The 19,343-nt window shown below is 38.8% G+C and overlaps 1 protein-coding gene across 1 annotated transcript in view; it reads left to right on the top strand.

Moving 5' to 3' along the window:
• Window positions 1–19,343, top strand: part of reln (reelin) — a 633,795-nt gene that overhangs the window by 508,181 nt on the left and 106,271 nt on the right. The window contains exon 57 of the mRNA XM_053623241.1: window positions 967–1,142. Within this exon, the coding sequence (XP_053479216.1) occupies window positions 967–1,142 (176 nt within the window). The remainder of the gene's footprint in view (window positions 1–966; window positions 1,143–19,343) is intronic.

Here is a 19,343-nt window from a genome sequence, read left to right as displayed (position 1 = left end):
CCTGCTTGCCACCTTTTGGCCTGAGTGCCAGGCACTTCCGAAGTACATTCTGCTAACCCAGAAGAACATTAATGCTCATCTGAATTTTGTCAAAACACACTTTGATGATCCTCAAACCTTTTGGAAGAATGTTCTGTGGACTGATGAGTCAACTGTTTGGAAGACAGGAGTCTTGTTACATCTGGTGTAAACCAAACACAGAATTCTACAAAAAGATCATCATACCTACAGTCAAGCATGGTGGTGGAAGTGTGATGGTGTGGGAATGGTTTGCTGCTTCAGGGCCTGGGCAACATGCAATAATTGAGGAATAATTCTGCTTTCTATCAGAAAATCCTAAAGGAGAATGTCCGGTCTTCAGTCCATAAGTTGAAACTCAAGCGCAACTGGATTATGCAGCAAGACAGTGATCCAAAGCATAGGAGTAAATTATAGACCTAGAAGTAAGTGAAAGACTTATTTCCAGTTATTGGAAGCATTTGGTTGCAGTTATTGCTGCTAAAGGTGGCACAACCCAATTTTAAGTTTAAGGGGGCAATTAGTTTTTCACATTGGTGATAGGTGTTGGATAACATTTTTTGCTTCAGTAAAATAAAATAAAAAACTGTATTGCATGTTTACTCAGGTTGCTTTTGTATTTTGTTTGAAGATCTAAAACTATTTAGTATGAGATGTACACAAAAACAGAATAAAGAATAAATCAAATAAAAGGCAGATACTTTTTCACAGCACTGTAGGTTGATTTGGAAAGCCACACAGCTTCTTAACCATCCACATGAAAACATAAAGAACAAAAAAATTAAAGCATGTAGAAATAAGTTTTCTGATCAATATTATGCCATAAGAAAAATACATGTGCCTATATATTTATTAAATAACCATATTTCTCTCTCTCTCTCTCTCTCTCTCTCTCTCTCTCTCTCTCTCTCTTTCTCTCAACACTCTCATCACTCAACAAACCCTCAGAGGGTATATCTCATGAAGAAAGCTGGAGTTTCTATCCAAATGGTGTGCGAACAGCTGGTTTTTGTGGCAATCCTTCTTTCCATCTTTACTGGTCCAACAAAAACCATGATGGAACCTACAATATCTTGGCTACTCAAGAGCTAATTGTCCAACCAGGATACATCTTGCAGTTCAAGGTCAGCACTGCATGTTATAATTATATAATACTTTTTTTTTTTTTTTTTTAATTTTGACAGTAGTACATGTAAATGTTATTTTTTATTTATATAGCATATTTAATATAGTGATTTTAAAAATGTCAAATTTCTTAGCAAAACATGCTTCAAATAAAGCAAGTTATTGTAATAGATAACAGAACCATGAAGCAAGAATAATTAATAGAAGAAAATAAATAATAAAATATAGCCAGAAGTGGCAATCAGCAGTCCAAGCACACCTTTGCAAGTAGTCAACATATTCCAATTACTACCATAGGATATTTTATTATTGTCCATGAATCTCAGCAGAATAATATTTTGTCTTGAACAGAGCTTTTTGCTGATTCATTCATAATAGTTATCATTCAATATATCTTAGTGTCTAGAAGGGATATGACCAATAATCTTATTACAATGTATTGTGCCATTTTATGTTGATAGTGATCAATAATAATTTACTGATATACCGTATTTACTGATGTTTAATTATAAGTCTGGATGGAAAGTTGAGAAATTTAAGAAGGAAAATTTATAAAATGCATGAGAGTGTGGCTTTACATTTATTAGCTTTAGAACCTACAACACCTTTAACACCTTTCACTGTCTTCACAGTCAACAAAAAAAGGAATATACTGTATGTTAAAGACGTGAGGTAGAATGTTGGAATATTTCAATTTGGAATTATTCACCTTCTTGGAGCAGTTGTCTTAGAAGGTGCCACCTTCTAGCAGTTGTCTTAGAGGGTGCCTTAGAGGGTACCCACCAGCCTTCCAGGTTGTTTTGGAGTGTCTATTGAGTTTACATGAGTGTTTTATTGAGAGAGACAAATTTAACTCTCATCTTGGAAAGGCCTTCACCTTTGCACTGGGTGAGATTGGGGACATTAACCATGTTCTTGTTCTCAATCGTAGAGCCATAAGTAAGAATCAGTGCCTGTCATTGCGGAAAGCCTAGGATGCACTGGTGGACACCAGTGCTGTTGAGCAATAAAAGGGGTATTTTAGGGATCACCTTAAGCCAGTGTACATGTGCTCCCTTAAAGAGGCACTGCCAGAAATCTCTGGTCTTTTGAGTCCATCTTGGAGGTTGAAGTTTATATGGCAGTTAAAATCCTATAGTGGTAAGGCTGCTGGGGTGGATTGAACAAGGTAATGGTCAATAGTCAATATTGCTTGGTGATCTGGAGCTATGCCTTTCGGCTAGCAAGGAGTTCACACTTCGCAGTCTCCAAAAAAAGTCTATGCCATGTTTCTGAAGCAGAGACTCCATTCAATAGTTGAACCTGGGATTCAGGAGGAGCAAAGAATGTTCCAGTCAGGCAGTGGAAGTGTGGACCAGCTCTTTAGTTTACTGTCTCAACATCATTTTTGGTAAGAGGTAATGCAGACTACATGGCTTCGGGGTTGCTACTTTGTGCAGTCTGGGATCTGTATGGGTGCATTTAGAATGGCATTCTCATTTAAGGTAGGTCAAAATCATTTAAGATAGGTGCTAGTTTCAATGATTTGTGTCTTCACTCCTGTTCATGGTTTTCATGGACAAACTATCACGACACAGCCAGGGTTGGAGATGTGTCCATTAAGAACATTCCTATTATTTGCATGAGCACTGAGCACCCTTGAAATCATTAAGTTTGGAAGGATTGTTTTTGGTGTATAGTGGCCTTCTAGTTTTTGGACAGCTTTGAGCATTATAGCACCGACTTTATAATGATTATACAAAAACCTAGGGACTAGTTTGAAAAATCAGGTTTCTCATATTATGCAAATTATTTAAAGATCAGGATTGACAAATGCTTTTGTCTGCACAATTCATTTTTTAATTATTTTTAATGACAACAACAACAACAACAACAATAATAATAATAATAATAATAACAATAATATAGCTGCATGATCAACATAAATGTAAGTGCAACTTTGGACAGTAGGTGGTGCTAGAGGGATTGAGTTAGATGCCAAAATTGCTGTGTTTAATGATCCGACTCTCGTTTATCAGTGTGCCAGCTTATTACCATATGGGGAGTTAGAAAATGTAAACTTTCAATCATAAAAAAAAAACATTTATTTGAAAAATAACTAAAAATAGCTACTGCTTAGAAATTTTGTATGTGATGCTTTTCTGAAACTGCTCAGGTAGCATCTGGGCATGATGGTTATCACGCAAGAAAGCGTTCAAGAGTTATAAGTCAAAAAAGCTGTTTTTGCTATCTCCTGACCAGTAGGGGGCAGTGGGCCAAATCTCTTCAGATCACCTCTGGGCATAATGATTATAAACCTTACCAAGTTTCATCACAATCCCTCAAAGCGTTGCGGAGATACAGCCTCAAGTTCAATTTTGCGTGTTCTTCAAATTCGTTAAAGCGCCTTTCGAAAATGGTATGGTTTCTCAAAATTCTGTGAATATATTTATGTTGTGAGTGCCTCTAGATGATGCAGGCTAATTTTCATGCAAATCGAAAAGGAGGAGTTTGAAAAAGTAGGTTTTCAAAACACTTAAAAATAGTGGACAGGAAGTTTGCTCAAACATGACTGAATTGGTATCATTGTTCTCAACATGAACCATGGATCAAGACCAGTCTTATGATAGTAGGCAAAAGGAGTCAATAGCTATTAGCATATTAGGAATAGCTTTTGAATTTTTGACCACAAGGTGGCATTGTCCCAAAACTTTTTGAGTCCCTTCAAAAACATTGTGCCAAAGACAAAAACCAAGTTTCATAACGGTATGTCAAGTCGTTTGTAAAATACAGCACTTCATGGCTAAATTCAAAATGGCCAACATCCAAAATGGCCGACATAGGAATTTTTCATATTGTTTGACTCGGTATGCCACACTGAATCTAATGACATCTTGTTTGTTGATTTTATGACAAACTGTCCAGAAGTTATAAGCAAAAATATGCTTTTTTCATACCTCGTGACCATTAGGTGGTGCTGTTCCAAAACACTGGAGGTAAGCTCAGGGCCTAATGCAGATGAAAAGTACCAAGTTTTTTCACAACTCCTCAAAGCATTACAAAGATATACCCTCATGTCCATTTTGGCATGCTTGCTGTCAAATTCGTTGAAGTGCATTTCAAAAATGGTATGGTTTATCAAAATTCTGTGAATACATTTTTGTCGTACATCTCTCTAGATGGCGCTGACCAATTTTCGTGCAAATCGGACAAACGGCCTAGGATGAGTTCGGAAAAGTATGTTTTTCAGAAAATTCAAAGTGGCAGAAAAATGTCACAGGGTCAGCTCGAATCGTCTTGAGCCAAGGAATCAGAGGAAAAAATAATTTTGTTTCTAGGATTCATGTTTCAAAAGCTATTAATATAAATGTGAGTGCAAATTTGGACAGTTGGTGATGCTAGAGGGATTGAAATAGAGACTCTAATTTGCTGTGCTAACACAACAGACTGTCCTCTATCTGTGTGCCAAATTTCATAACTTTCCATCAAGCGATTCTATGGGCTGAAAGAGCGGAAGAAGAAGATGAAGATGAAGAAGAAAACAATAGGGGTCTTCGCCCCTTTGGGGCTTGACGTCTAATCATAAGAAAACTAATGAAAACAACAGGGGTCATTGACCCTTTGGGGCTTGAACCCTAATAATGAAAAAGAAGACTGTATAGCAAAAAAATGGATCCTCTGGGTCCATACACTATTGAGTAAGTATTCACCACTATGTTGTACATAATGTCATATAAAAGCAGTGGCTTTTCTGTGGAATGTTTCAGTGTTGTGCAATGGAGATAAAGGGTCCTAAAAGGGGCAATACTGGTGTCTGAGACCAAGGGTGTACTTACTTTTTCCACAAAAAGAAATTATTAGAATTTATTAGATTAGAATAATTTATTGAAAAATCTTCCTTGTGGTTTCATTCAAGTATATCAACTTCATTATAAAGCACTGTTTTGTCACTACTTTGTTTGCTTGTCCAAATATGTCAAAGAAGCCAACAATTTCCTTGGGATATACTTATTTTTTTACATGACTGTATGCATTCCAGTGTTTGGAGCTGGTGCTGAGATGGTTTAAATAGATATGAATGAACAAAAAAGAGTAGTTTAGAAAGGTACATATTTCTATAAGCATTGAATCCATGATAGAAATCCAAAGACTTTCTATGGGATTTAAATCTAGAGACTGAGAAGGCCACTCCAGGACATTCCAGGAGTGGAATTCCAGGATTCCTTAACCAAGCTTTGTCTTGAGAATCCAATTGTCACCAAGGTTTAAGTTCACCACAGAAGGCATAGCATTCCTCCTCAAAATGGCTTGGTATTTCTGTAAATCCATGATGCTCATCACACGATCAATATTGCCAGCTCAAGATTGCCGGAAAAAAACACTGATCCATATGGCCAAACAGTTTCAGTTTTGCTTTGTCACTTCATTTAACTGTGTCCCAGAACTCTGCAGGCCTATCCAAATTTCTTCTGGCATATTCCAGTCGATCTTTCTTGTGCTTCTTTGTCAAGAATGGTGTGCGTCATGGAGTCTGGCCATGAACTAAATGGTAAATGGCGCATTTATATAGCGCTTTTATCCAAAGTGCTTTACACTGTGTCTCATTCACCCATTCACACACACACACTCAGACACACTCACCAATGGTAGCAGAGCTGCCATGCAAGGCACTAACTTGCCATCGGGAGCAACTTGGGGTTCAGTGTCTTGCCCAAGGACACTTCGGCATGTGGAGTCACGCGGGCCGGGAATCGAACCGCCAACCCTACGGTTAGTGGACAACCCGCTCTACCACCTGAGGCACAGCCGCCCCGTGAAGTCCTTGGTTGTTAAGTGATCTTTTTATGGTTTCCACTGACACATTTGGCCCAGACTTCATCAGGTCATCCTGTAAGTCTTTTGCAGTAACACTGGTGTTTTTCTTTGTTGTCCTGATGAGAAGGCCTTTCTCAAAATATTAGGTTTTCTCCCACTGACAGGCAGGTTTGCTGCTGTGCCATGTTGTGGCAGGTTTTAATCTTCTGTAATGCTCCCCATGGTTTCTCTTGGAATGTTCAAGGTCTTGGAAATATTCTTACACCCATTGCCCTTTTAGTGCAATGAAATTATCATTATTGAGTTCCTAATGGGTTAGTCATGTTTTAACCTAACTTCAGGTCATACAAACTTCCAAGATGGTGGTGCGATACCATGCAGTGGCCACTTCGGGTACACAAATACGGTGCATGCTATATGTTTACTCCACCAATTGGGAAAATCTTTAAAGAGATGTTCTTTAAAGATCTTCAAAGACATGAAGCACTGGCAAACATGTCTATCATTGCCAACTTAATGCTGAACATTGAAGAATAAAGCTCAGGAGGAATAAACGGTGGACTGTGGGAAGAGCTACACAACCTTGAGCTGCTAAGCTAACCAGGCCTAGACAAAAGTCCTAAAAGTAGATAAAAGAACCCAATAAACCATGAGACAAAAATATTATACTTGGACATTTATTTATTGAGGAAAATGATCCAATATTAGATATCTGTAAGTGGCAAAAGTATGTGAACCTTTGCTTTCAGTATCTGGCATGACCCTCTTGTACAGTAATAACTGCAACTAAACATTTCTGGTAAGTGTTGATCCTTGTCTTGCTGCATGACCCACTTTCTCCTGAGATTCAGTTCACAGACAGATATCTTGACATTTTCCTTTAGGAATTTCAGAATTAATTTTTCCATCAATGATGGCAAGTTGTCCTGGCCCAGATGCAGCAAAACAGGCCCAACCCATGATACTACCACCAGCATGCTTCACAGATAGTATCCTTTGTGTGAAATAAGGCTCTTATGCTAGAATGCAGTGTTTTCCTTTCTAAAACCATAAAGCTTCTCATTTAAACAAAAAAATTGTATTTTGGTCTCATAAATCCACAAAACATTTTTCCAATACCCTTTTGGCTTGTCCACGTGATCTTTAGCAAATTGCAGATGGGCAGCAATGTTTATTTTGGAGAGCAGTTGATTTCTGCTTGCAACCCTGCCATGCACACCATTGTTGTTTAGGGTTCTCCTGATGGTGGACTCATGAACATTAACATTAGCCATTGTGAAAGAGGCCTTTCGCTGCTTAGAAGTTACCCTGAGTTCCTTTGTGACCTCGTGGATTATTACGTATCTTGCTCTTGGAGTGATCTTTGTTGGTCGACCACTCCTGGGGAGGGTAACAATGGTCTTCAATTTACTCCATTTGTACACAATCTGACTGTGGATTGGTGGAGTGCAAACTCTTTTTAGAGAGATACTCAGAAATCTTATTTAAGTTATAAATCCTTACTTTCTTTGGGAATTTTTAAGACACGATCAAAATAGAACTCTTGACGATACACTGAGTTTAGAAGGTTTAATTATCTGATATGACTTCCCCGAATGTTATTGTCAGACGAATGGAGGTTGAGACGGATGCAAGTGCAGAATTTCAACCATTTAATAAAGAACAAAACAAACATACAAAAGACACTATGACTTTAATGCAAAACACTGTGGCAAAGACTAAACATAAACCAAAGAACAAAACATGTCAACAGGGACAAAGGTAAAGAAAGACAAACGTGAGACCAAGAGTGCAGTGCAAGCTGTGGCTATATATACACGAGTGCTCCATTACCAGGAATATGATTCAGGTGCAGGTGGTCATGTGACTGTGATGTAGTGGCTGCTGGGAACTGTAGTTCAGAGTTCCTTCTCTGGTTACATGACAGTTATCATGTAAATGCCAATCAAATTTCAGCTAACCCAGACTGCAGCAGCCAGAGTCCTTACTAAAACCAGATAGTGTGGTTAAACTGTATAAAATCATTACATAATTCATTACAAAATACTTCAAATGACCTATAAATCATTGGCCTTACCTCAAGTTACCCTAGCAAACTTTTGATCTATAATGATTCCTAGTGGTATAGCTAGGGGGATATTTTGTGTTTAAATCCCCCCTGAACTATTTTCCAGTTCCAAATGCTATACAATACAGAGTTGCTGTATCTCACAAAAGAGAATACAGTGGTTTAACAGGACAGGTTCCACTCAGAACATGCATCACCATGCTCGACCAAAGAAGTTGAGCGCAGGTGCTCAGCGTCATATCCAGAGGTTGTCTTTCGGAAATAGACATATGATTGCTGCCAGCATTGCTGCAGAGGTTGAAGGGGTGGGGGGGTCAGCCTGTCAGTGCTCAGACCATACACCGCACACTGCATCAAATTGGTCTGCATGGCTGTCATCCCAGAAGGAAGCCTCTTCTAAAGATGATGCACAAGAAAGCCCACAAACAGTTTGCTGAAGACAAGCAGACTAAGGACATGGATTACTGGAACCATGTTCTGTGGTCTGATGAGACCAAGATAAACTTGTTTGGTTCAGATGGTGTCAAGCGTGTGTGGCAGCAACCAGGTGAGGAGTACAAGACAAGTGTGTCTTGCCTACAGTCAAGCATGGTGGTGGGAGTGTCATGGTCTGGGGCTGCATGAGTGCTGCCGGCACTGAGGAGCTACAGTTCAGTGAGAAACCATGAATGCCAACATGTACTGTGACATACTGAAGCAGAGCATGATCAGTATGCAGTATTCCAGCATGATAACGACCCCAAACACACCTCCAAGACGACCACTGCCTTGCTAAAGAAGCTGAGGGTGAAGGTGATGGCCAAGCATGTCTCCAGACCTAAACCATATTGAGCATCTGTGGGGCATCCTCAAACGGAAGGTGGAGGAGCACAAGGTCTCTAACATCCACCAGTTCTGTGATGTTGTCATGGAGGAGTGGAAGAGGACTCCAATGGGAACCTGTGAAGCTCTGGTGAACTCCATGCCCAAGAGGGTTAAGGCAGTGCTGGAAAATAATGGTGGCCACACAAAATATTGATACTTTAGGCCCAATTTGGACATTTTCACTTAGGGGTGTACTCACTTTTGTTGCCAGCAGTTTAGACATTAATGGCTGTGTGTTGAGTTATTTTGAGGGGACAGCAAATTTACACTGTTATACAAGCTGTACACTCACTACTTTACATTGTAGCAAAGTGTCATTTCTTCAGTATTGTCACATGAAAAGATATAATCAAATATTTACAAAAATGTGAGGGGTGTACTCACTTTTGTGAGATTATATATATATATATATATATATATATATATATATATATATATATATATATATATATATATATATAAAATCACAAAAGTGAGATTACAAAAGTGAGATTATATATATATATATATATATATATATATATATATATATATATATATATATATATATATATAATGTATATAATCTCACAAAAGTGAGTACACCTCTCACATTTTTGTAAATATTTGATATATATATATATGCACACACAGTTGCGGTCAGAAGTTTACATACATTGACATGGACATGAATGTAATGGCAATATTGGGCTTTCAATAATTTCTTTGAACTTTTCTTTTTCTGGAGCAGAATGATTGTACAACATACATCTTTCATAAATAAATTTAAAAAATAAGAATTTGGTTCACAAGTTTTAATTCATTTCTGTAATCAACATAGGACCAAAATTATACATACAGGGTCAAAAATATACACACAAACACTTAGATTATTAATTCAGTCATTCTGAAAGTTCCTAAATGTCCTTTAATTTGCCAAGACTAAGGCCTCTTAGTTTCCTGTTAGTGATCAAGATTGACTACAGCTGGCAGCTTCTCTGACTGAAAGGCTGCCATCCAAGATAGAACCCCCTGCTCCAAAATTGAGACGTTCAAGCCCATCTAAAGTTTGCGGCTGACCATATGAACAAAGAAAAAGCCTTCTGGAGGAAGGTTTTATGGTCAGATGAGACAAAGATTGAGTTTTTTGGACACAATGATCAGAGGTATGTTTGGAGGAGTAAAGGTGAGGCATTCAACTGCAAGAACACTGTACCAACTGTTAAACATGGTGGTGGCATCATTCTCTGATGCTGTTTTGCTGCCAGTGCAATTGGTGCACTACACAAAGTGGATGGAATAATGAAGAAGGAGGACTACCTTAGAATTATTCAGCATAATCTCAAACCATCAGATAGAGGGATGAAACTTGGACACAATTGCGTGTTCCAACAGGACAATGACCCCAAGCACACATCAAAGCTGGTTGTGGAATGGATAAAGCAGGCTAACATTAAGCTTATTGAATGGCCTTCCGAAAATCTGATCTCAACCCTATTGAAAATTTGTGGACTGTGCTTAAAAGTCGAGTCAGGGCCAGGAAACCAACAAATGTCATTGAACTTTACCAATTCTGCCAAGAAGAGTGGTCAAATATCCAACCAGAATTCTGCCAAAAGCTGGTTGATGGCTACCAAAAGCATCTGCTTGAGGTGAAACTTGCTAAGGGACATTCAACTAAATATTAGGCGTGCTGTATGTATATTTTTGACCCTGTATGTATAATTTTGACCTTATGTTGGCTACAGAAAACTCCAAATAAATTAAAATTTGTGAACCAAATTCTTGTTTGTTTTTTTTATTAAAGATGTATGCTGTACAATCAATCTGCCCCAGAAAAAGAACAGTTCAAAGAAATTACTGAAAGAGCAATAGTGCCATGACATTCATGTTCACAATGTGTATGTAAACTTCCAACCACAACTGTGTGTGTATATATACAGTGGGGGAAACAAGTATTGAATGCATCAACATTTTTCTCATTAAATATATTTCCAATGAGGGAATTCACATGATTTTTTTTTTCCAGACTTTAGTATTAACTCAAGAAATCCACACATATAAAGAAATCCAACATTAAATCCATAAATGAAGTTATGTGTAATAAAGCAGAATGACACAGGAAAAAAGCATTGAACACCCTAACTGAAATTTATTTAATACTTAGTGGAGAAGCCTTTGTTCGTAATGACAGCTACAAGATGAAGAAACTAATTGGCTGCAGTATTCAGGTGTGATTTTGGCCCATTCTTCTAAACATATTGTCTTTAAATCTTGCTCAATTGAATTTAAGTCAGGTGATTGACTGGGCCATTCTAAAACCTTTGCTGTATGCTAAGGATCGTTGTCCTGCTGGAAGGTCCATCCACGTTGCATCTTCATAATTATGGTGGATGGCAGGAGATTCTTCTCAATAATCTCCCGGTAAAGGGCTCCATTCATCATTCACTCAATTATATGAAGTCTGCCAGTACCATGCGATGAAAAACAGCCCCACACCATGATGCTTCCACCTCCAAACTTCACTGTTGATATGGTATTTTTAGGGTGATGTGCAGTGCCATTTCTTCTCCAAACATGGCGTGTAGTATGACAGCCAAAAAGTTCAATTTAGGTCTCATCTGACCAGACTACACTCTCCCAGTATTTCATAGGCTTGTCCAAATGAGTTGTAGCAAACTTTAAATTAGCTTCAACATGCCTTTTCTTTAGTAATGGAGTATTGAGGGGTGAGCATACATAGAGGCCATGGCTTTGGACTGCAATGCCTATTGTTTTCTCTGTGATGATGGTACCTGCTGACTCCAAGGTTTTCTGGAGCTCTTTCAGAGTGGTCCTTGGCTCTTGGGCTACTCTCCTGACTATTCTTCTAACTCCTTGGTCAGAAATCTTGTGAGGAGCTCCTCTGCATGGCTGATAGATGACGGAGTGATGTTGCTTTCACTTGCGAATAATGGCCTTAATAGTGCTTACTGTAAGATTCAGAAGTTTTGAAATACATCTGTGTCCAATTCCATCAGTATGTTTCGTAACAATAAGGTTGCGAAGGTCTTGGCAGAGCTCTTTGCTTTTAACCATCATGAGATGTTTTTGTGTGACACCTTGGTAACAAAAAGCCTTTTTACAGACCATCAACCAGCTGATATTAATTTGCACAGATAGGAGGTGTAATTACTTTCTCACTACTTAAGGATTTCAGCTGGTTGCTTGCCTTACTTTGCCTTGGAGGACTGCTTTTTCTTAGTGTGTTCAATACTTTTTTCCTCTGTCATTCCCATTTATTAAACATTACTTTATTTATGGACTTTAATGTTGTGAATTCTTCATATTTGCAGATTTCTTGAGTTAATATTGATGTCTGGTGAAATTTATATATATATATATATATATATATATATATACATATATAGTGCCCTCCACTAATATTGGCACACTTGGTAAATATGAGCAAAGAAGGCTGTGAGAATTGTCTTCATTGTTTAAATTTGTTAAATATATGTGTGCCACAATTATTGGCACCCTTTTAGTCAATACTTTGTGCTACCTCCCTTTGCCATGATTACAGTTCTGAGTCTTCTCCTATAATGCCTATTGGGATGGAGAATACATAGCAAGGGATCTGAGATCATTCCTCCATACACAATCTCTCAAGATCCTTCATATTTTGAGGTCTCCTCTTCAGTTCACCCCACAGGTTTTCTGTGGGTCTCAAGTCAGGGGACTGGGATGGCCACGGCAGGACCTTGATTTTGTGGTCACTAAGCAATTTTTGTGTTGATTTTGATTTATGTTTTGGATCATTGTCTTGCTTGAAGATCCAACCAAGGCCCATTTTAAGCTTTCTGGCAGAGGCAGTCGGATTTTCATTTAATATCTGTTGATATTTTGTAGACTCCATGATGCCATATATCCTAACAAAATGTTCAGGTCCTCTGGCAGAAAACATTAAAGACAGCCCCAAAACATCTGAGCGCAACCAAAATCTGTTTTTTTATAAGATAAAATGTCAGTTCCCCCTGTCATAAAGGTATTTGATGGCAACACTTCTAATATGACAAAATTATTTGGTGGTAGACTACTTTAAATGAAAAAAAAGTTGCACCATCTCCTACTACTGTCTTGTCCAAGATGATGTGAGCTTGTCCAATATGGTGTGGATGACTCCATTTACTGTGCTCAGTTTAATCGTATTTTACTTCCTTTGCACCCACATCTTTGGCACTCATCACATATGACAGCACACTTTTGAATACAGAATATAAGCTCACTCACCACTTACTGAACACTTTTATCAGCGACCCCTATTGGTTGATGGGGATCCACCAAGACATTGACCAAAAGAAAGTGAGCTAGATGGAGGAAACACCAAGGGTAATGATCAGGTGTGAAAACCTGGTTAAGAGCAGGAGCACATAGACCACAGTCCAACAGACTGCTTGCATATGGACAGTCCATTGAAAACAAGCTGGACAACATCAGGATGCGAGTTTGTTTCAAACACAACATGAGGTACTGCAATATCCTTTGTTTCACCAAAACATGGCTTACCCCTCTAGTACCAGACCACTCCATTCAACCTTCTACATTTTCCATATGGACAGAATGGAAGAGTCCATTTTTATGAGGCTGTTTTATGACCAACAACACTGATGTTGTCTCCCACTCCTGCTCTCCTAACCTGGAACACCTGACAATCTGATGCCATCCCTTGTACCTGCCTATCTTTTACCAGAATATAAACAAAGGATGTTGCAGGAAGGAACAGTATCACAAGAGGTCAATTGCCCGACTGCAAAATCAGAAGCCACGCTGCAGTATGCTCTGAGTGATGTCGACTGGGACATGTTTCAGAGTTTAAAAAAGTGGTGTTGTGATTGATTGCTATGCCGACAGATGATAGCATTCCCAAGAGAATAGCTAGGGTCTTTCCAAACCAGAAACTGTGGGTTGATAAATCTATCCACAACATGCTGAATGCATGCACCACTACCTACCATGCTAGGCTCCAGATGGGAGACATGACCGAGTATAAAGTGGCATCCTACAGACTTGGGTGGATAGTGAAAAATGCTAAGTAGAGCTACACGTACCAAGTGGAATCTCTGCTCCAGAAACATAAGACCCAATGAATATGGCAGGGATTACAGACATCATGGACGACAGCGGCAGATCCCATGCCATGGTGAGTGTGGTGAGAACCAGTTTATTATAGTTTTTTTTTAAAATGCTAGTTTTTAGTTTTATTTAATTTTGTATTTTGGTTTTCAGTTTCGTTTCAGTTAGTTTTAATGGTGCATAAATAGTTTTATCTTTCCAAAATCAATACTTTTAGTTTGCATTTAGTTTTAGTATCATTTTAGCTTTTAAAGCATGGTAATAATGTGCAAAAAAAAAAATCCCAAATTGGGCTCTTTTCCTACCTATTAACATTGGAGGGGTTGAATTGAAACTGAAAGTCTATTGAATTGATATATTTATATATTATTTAAATTAATTTTTAAAAATTTCTTTTTTAAAAATCAGCTTTTATCTACCCATCTATCCATCCATCTATCGGCATAATCTACAAGCTTTTGTGATCAAATGATTGTTTAATTAAAACAATTTCCACAGGGCATAATAACAGTCCAAATGAATGCACACTGTAACTGATTAAAACTTATATACATCACTTATTGTGAGATTTTAATATGCCACTGTAGTGCACTATAGTGTTAATGCAGCATCCAGTGTGAACAACCTTGTTGTTGATAATGGGAACTATTAAAATAACATTTAGCGAACATAACACAAGGCTGTTTTTCGCTTACTTGTTATATTGGTAATTATGGCTAATTGCAATGAATTAGCTAGCTGGCTACAATGTATGTGGAGTGTCATTAGCCCGATTAGACCATATTATTCTACTTCCTTCTGAGTACATGTTTTTTTTTACTCTCCCTCTCTGAACATCAATGCAAAAGTATGTTGGCCGGCACTTCTTTTTATGTTCAAAACTACCTGTGCTCTCCCAGTCAGTATGGCTGTAATCAAGTGTTGTGTTGCAAGGCAATAGTTACAAACTTGTGCAACAGAGGGGGGGCTTTTATTGTTTGGATCTGAAATATTTTTAAAAACAAACAATCGATTTGGAACACCAATAATGTTACAAAATAAATTACTTCTACATATATTTCAATTGATCATAGTATAAATACTGGGGGTTGGGGTGGTGTAATTGTTAGTGCTAATTTTCCGTGGGGGGTGGGGGGGGGGTTGGTGGGTTGGTTACCTTAATGAACTTAATCATTCCTATGCATGTTTTGATGCCAGTGCTGCTGATATTGTCATCCCGGCTAACACTAGCATTCCTGCTAATGCTACGGAAATGTTCTCACCCATCCATCACTCACTGACACATACATTATGTGCAGAGGACTTTAAGACGAATGACAGGCAGGAAGGCAGTGGTCCCTGAGGGAATCCAGGGAAGGTTCTGAAAACGTGCACTGACCAACTAGACTCATTGCTCAACACTATTTACTGTTCCTGATGTAGTCCATGGTCCCTTTATAGTTCAAGAGACACACTTTCATTCCTTGATGCAAGTCATCCACTCTAGCTGACCTGAACAATTACCATCCATTGGCCCTGACCTATGAGGTGATGAAGTGCTTTGATAGACTTATCAAGACCTCATCTGCTACTCATGCTAGACCCACTCCAGTTCTTTCAAATAGATCCACAGATGATGCCATCTCTCACATCCTACACACCATCCTATCTCATCTCTACATGAGAACGGGAAACTATATGAGAGAGCTGTTCATAAATTACAGTTCAGCCTTCAATAGAATCCCCCTCACCCTTGCCCTCAACAATGGAGGGTGTTTTACAGGGCTGTGTTTTAAGCTCTCTGCTATATTCTGTACAAATATGTCTGTGCTGAATCCAACAACACTGAAAAATTTGTGGATGAAACTAGTGGTAGGCCTGCTCACCAAGAATAATGTAGATGAAGTGGAGAGGCTGTCCCAGTGTTGTCTGACTAACAACCTGTTTCTAAAGATCTACAAGACTAACTAACTGGTTGTGGACTTCAGAAGGGAACAACGGAGGACATATACAACTCGTACAATTAATGGCACCCTAGCGGAGAGAGTGAGCAGCTTCAGGTACCACAGTGTACACATCTGCGAAGACTTGTCATGGACTCTGCACACTTTAACTACAATACAAAAGGTGAGACAGTGTCTTTACCAACTATGTCAAGAAGTCCTTCAACATCGCCACTATAGAGTGAATCCTCACTGGGAACATCACTGCCTGGTATGGGAACTGCATTGCTGAGGAGCCAAAGCTTTTTAAAAATCCCACACACACCAGCAACAGATCATTTTGGTGGTTGCATTCTGGGAAATACCTCCTCAAGCACATGGCTAGGACTGAGAGACTAAAAAGGAGCTTTTTTCCGCAAGCCATTAGAATCCTGAACTCATGACCACCAACTATCTTGAGCTCCTGTGCATGTGACATTAATGTGTGTACACACACACACACACAGCACCTGATCATACATGTCTTATAAGGCACATCTGACACACTTGCATATGCACAGGACACTTTAGTGTACATATGAATGTACATGCATACAGTCCCCCACAAGAGTATTGAAGTGGTAAGGCCAGTTTTTTATTTTTTATGTTTGCTATACACTGAAACATTTGTGTTTAAGATCAAAGGATAAATATATGATGTTAGATGAGAATTTCAGCATTTAGTTCCTGATATTTACATCTATGTGTGTTAAACAACTTAGAACATGGCACCGTTGGTGGCAGACCACCCAGCTGTTAGGTGAGCAAAAATATTCAAACAGATAGAAGTGAATTGAAGGAAATCCTTTTTCCTCTTTTGGCTGCTCACATTTGGGGTCGTCACAGTGGAACACTCATCCGCATATTGATTCTGGCACAAGTTTTACACTGGATGCACTTCCTGATGCAACCATCCCCATTTTCCTTGAGCACTTGAACACTGAATAGTGGAATCCTCTAGAGGGTGGACTTGGTTCCCTGACTGAGGATCAAACCCAGGCTGTGGCAGTGCCACAGGCTAGCCACTAGTCCACCAGGGAACCAAAGTAAATTAAAGTAAATTCACATTAATATTTGATTGCATATCATTTGAAAAAGAAGACCTGATACAATAATATATCTCCCATTCTGATTTGATACAATTTTAGAAGGTATGAACTGAGTCCTTTTATTAATCAAAATGGCAACACCCCTTGCTATAGTATTGTAATTCGAATTAAATACTTGGTTAACCCAGCCTTTATGTACTTGGTATACTCAAATGTGGACAGTTTCCTGAAAAAAAAATAACGTCAGCATTAAAATTTTTAAGATTTGAAAAAACCTTCACTTCAAGAAAAAATTGCCCAACATGGCCAAAAGAAAGACCATCATGTCTAATTAAATGACATAAATAAATTTAATTAAATAATTTTCTAAATTCAGAAACATATAAAATATAAATTCTTATCAAATATACGGTGAATCCTCCTGCCTGCTTAAAGTGGATGCTCAATTACCCCAATGTTCATTAAAGAAGGCATGAACTATGTTGAAAAACTACTGTCAGCCAAGTTTGACTCTTCCTTAACACAAGTTCTTCACCCTGGTAATTATGATAAAGGATGATGAAAGCTCCAAGTTAAGTACCACAACCTTCATCAGCAATTGAGCTATCCAGTCTATGGGCTTTGTCCAATTTTGGTCAATACTGGAACAGTTCAGAGCCAAAGACTTCCGTAAGGTCTTATATGAAGCCGATTGAGTCTGTGCTGAGTCCAAATCTTTTCTGGTGTTCCACTGACTCTCATCGGACCATCTGAAGCGATTTTCTAGGACATTTTCAAGGACAGCCAGGACAAGGTCTCACTTAGTGTAGTGTTCCTAATTTTAAGTGTTTTGCACTCAATCTCCAAATGAACAAACCTCTTACTATGGTCAGTGGTAGCAGCCTCTAGAGCATTGATGCTCCCAGAATGTGAGTCAAGGGTCTGTTAAATTGAGTCTATAGAGCCATACAGGTGCATCTCAAAAAATTTGAATACTGTGGATAAGTTTTTTTTTTCCCCGTAATTTAATTCAAAAAGTGAAACTTTCATATATTCTAGATTCATTACACATAAAGTGAAATATTTCAAGCCTTTTTTTTGTTTGTTTTAATCTTGATGATTACGGCTCACAGGTCATGGAAATGAGACACTGGATGCACCGGTATATTGTCTGCAGGGACTTATACATCATATTGACTTGTTCCAAAAGCAACAAATATGTGAAATTGTCCAGAGGCAGTTGGAACCATGGTGGATGAGCATCAGTGCCGATGGAAAAGTCAGCCTCTGTCAAGTGAAGTCAAGTGAGTTTTTATTGTCATTCCGCTATTTACTGTAGCTTGTATACATTGGAATGAAATGTTGTTTCTCAAGACCATTTTGCAACACAGAACAGTATATAAGACTACATAAAGTGAAAATACACAACAGTGTGAGATGAGTGCAAAACAATAAATACTCAGAACAGGACAATAAATACACAGCACAGTAAATACATAGACTGTAAACTATTGTGTAATGTAGCAGCACAAATATGGCAGCAATACTGACAGCAAAGATGAGTTCCATAATATAAAAGTGACGGATGCAGCTTTGTAAAGTATAGTGTGCAGTGGTACTGAGTCATTCTGGGTAGCATAGGTGTGCATTGGGAGGCAGCAAGGTGTTGAGTAACCTGACTGCTTCAGATAAGAAACTGTTGCAGAGTCTGCTGCTGGTGGCACAGATGCTCCTGTACCTTCTGCCAGATGGCAGGAGGGTGATAAGTCCATGAGAACGGTGAGAGGGGTTGTCCACAATGCTGGTAGCTTTGTGGGTGTAGTGGTTGTTGAATGAGATGTCTGGTCGGTAGAGAGACCTCGATAATCTTTTCAGTTGTCTGAGGACAGGCTGTGTAGTTTCATACCACACAGTGAGACAACTGGTCAGGTGCTCTCTATCGTACCTCTGTTAGAAGGTGGTGAGGATGGGAGGGGGGAGTTTAGCTCTCTTCAGCCTTCGTAGGAAGTGGAGGCAGGCAGGTGGTGTTGAAAGTCCAGGAGAGAACAAGAAACTTGGAGGTTTTGAGACTCTACAAGATATTCCATTAATGTGCAGTAGTAAGTGGTCCTCTTACGTGCTCTTGAAGTCAACAATTATCTCTTTAGTCTTCTCGAAATTGAGAGATAGATTATTGTTTCTACACCATTCTGTGAGCTGGTTCATCTCCTCTCTGTATGCTCTGTAATCACCATTGTTGCTGACGAGGCCCACGATTGTTGTGTCATCAGCAAACTTGATGATGTGATTTGACCTGTTCAGATTGGCCATTGCTGTGCAGAAGATTGCCTTGTTGTCAAACCTGAAGGCAGTGTCTTTGGGTTTTCAGCTGCAAGTACACTTCAGCAGTCA

This window comes from Ictalurus furcatus, chromosome 4, assembly GCF_023375685.1.
Source record: "Ictalurus furcatus strain D&B chromosome 4, Billie_1.0, whole genome shotgun sequence".
Classification (NCBI taxonomy): Eukaryota; Metazoa; Chordata; class Actinopteri; order Siluriformes; family Ictaluridae; genus Ictalurus; species Ictalurus furcatus.
The sequence above is the reverse complement of the archived record's forward strand: the minus strand, read 5'-3'. Positions and strand labels throughout refer to the sequence as shown.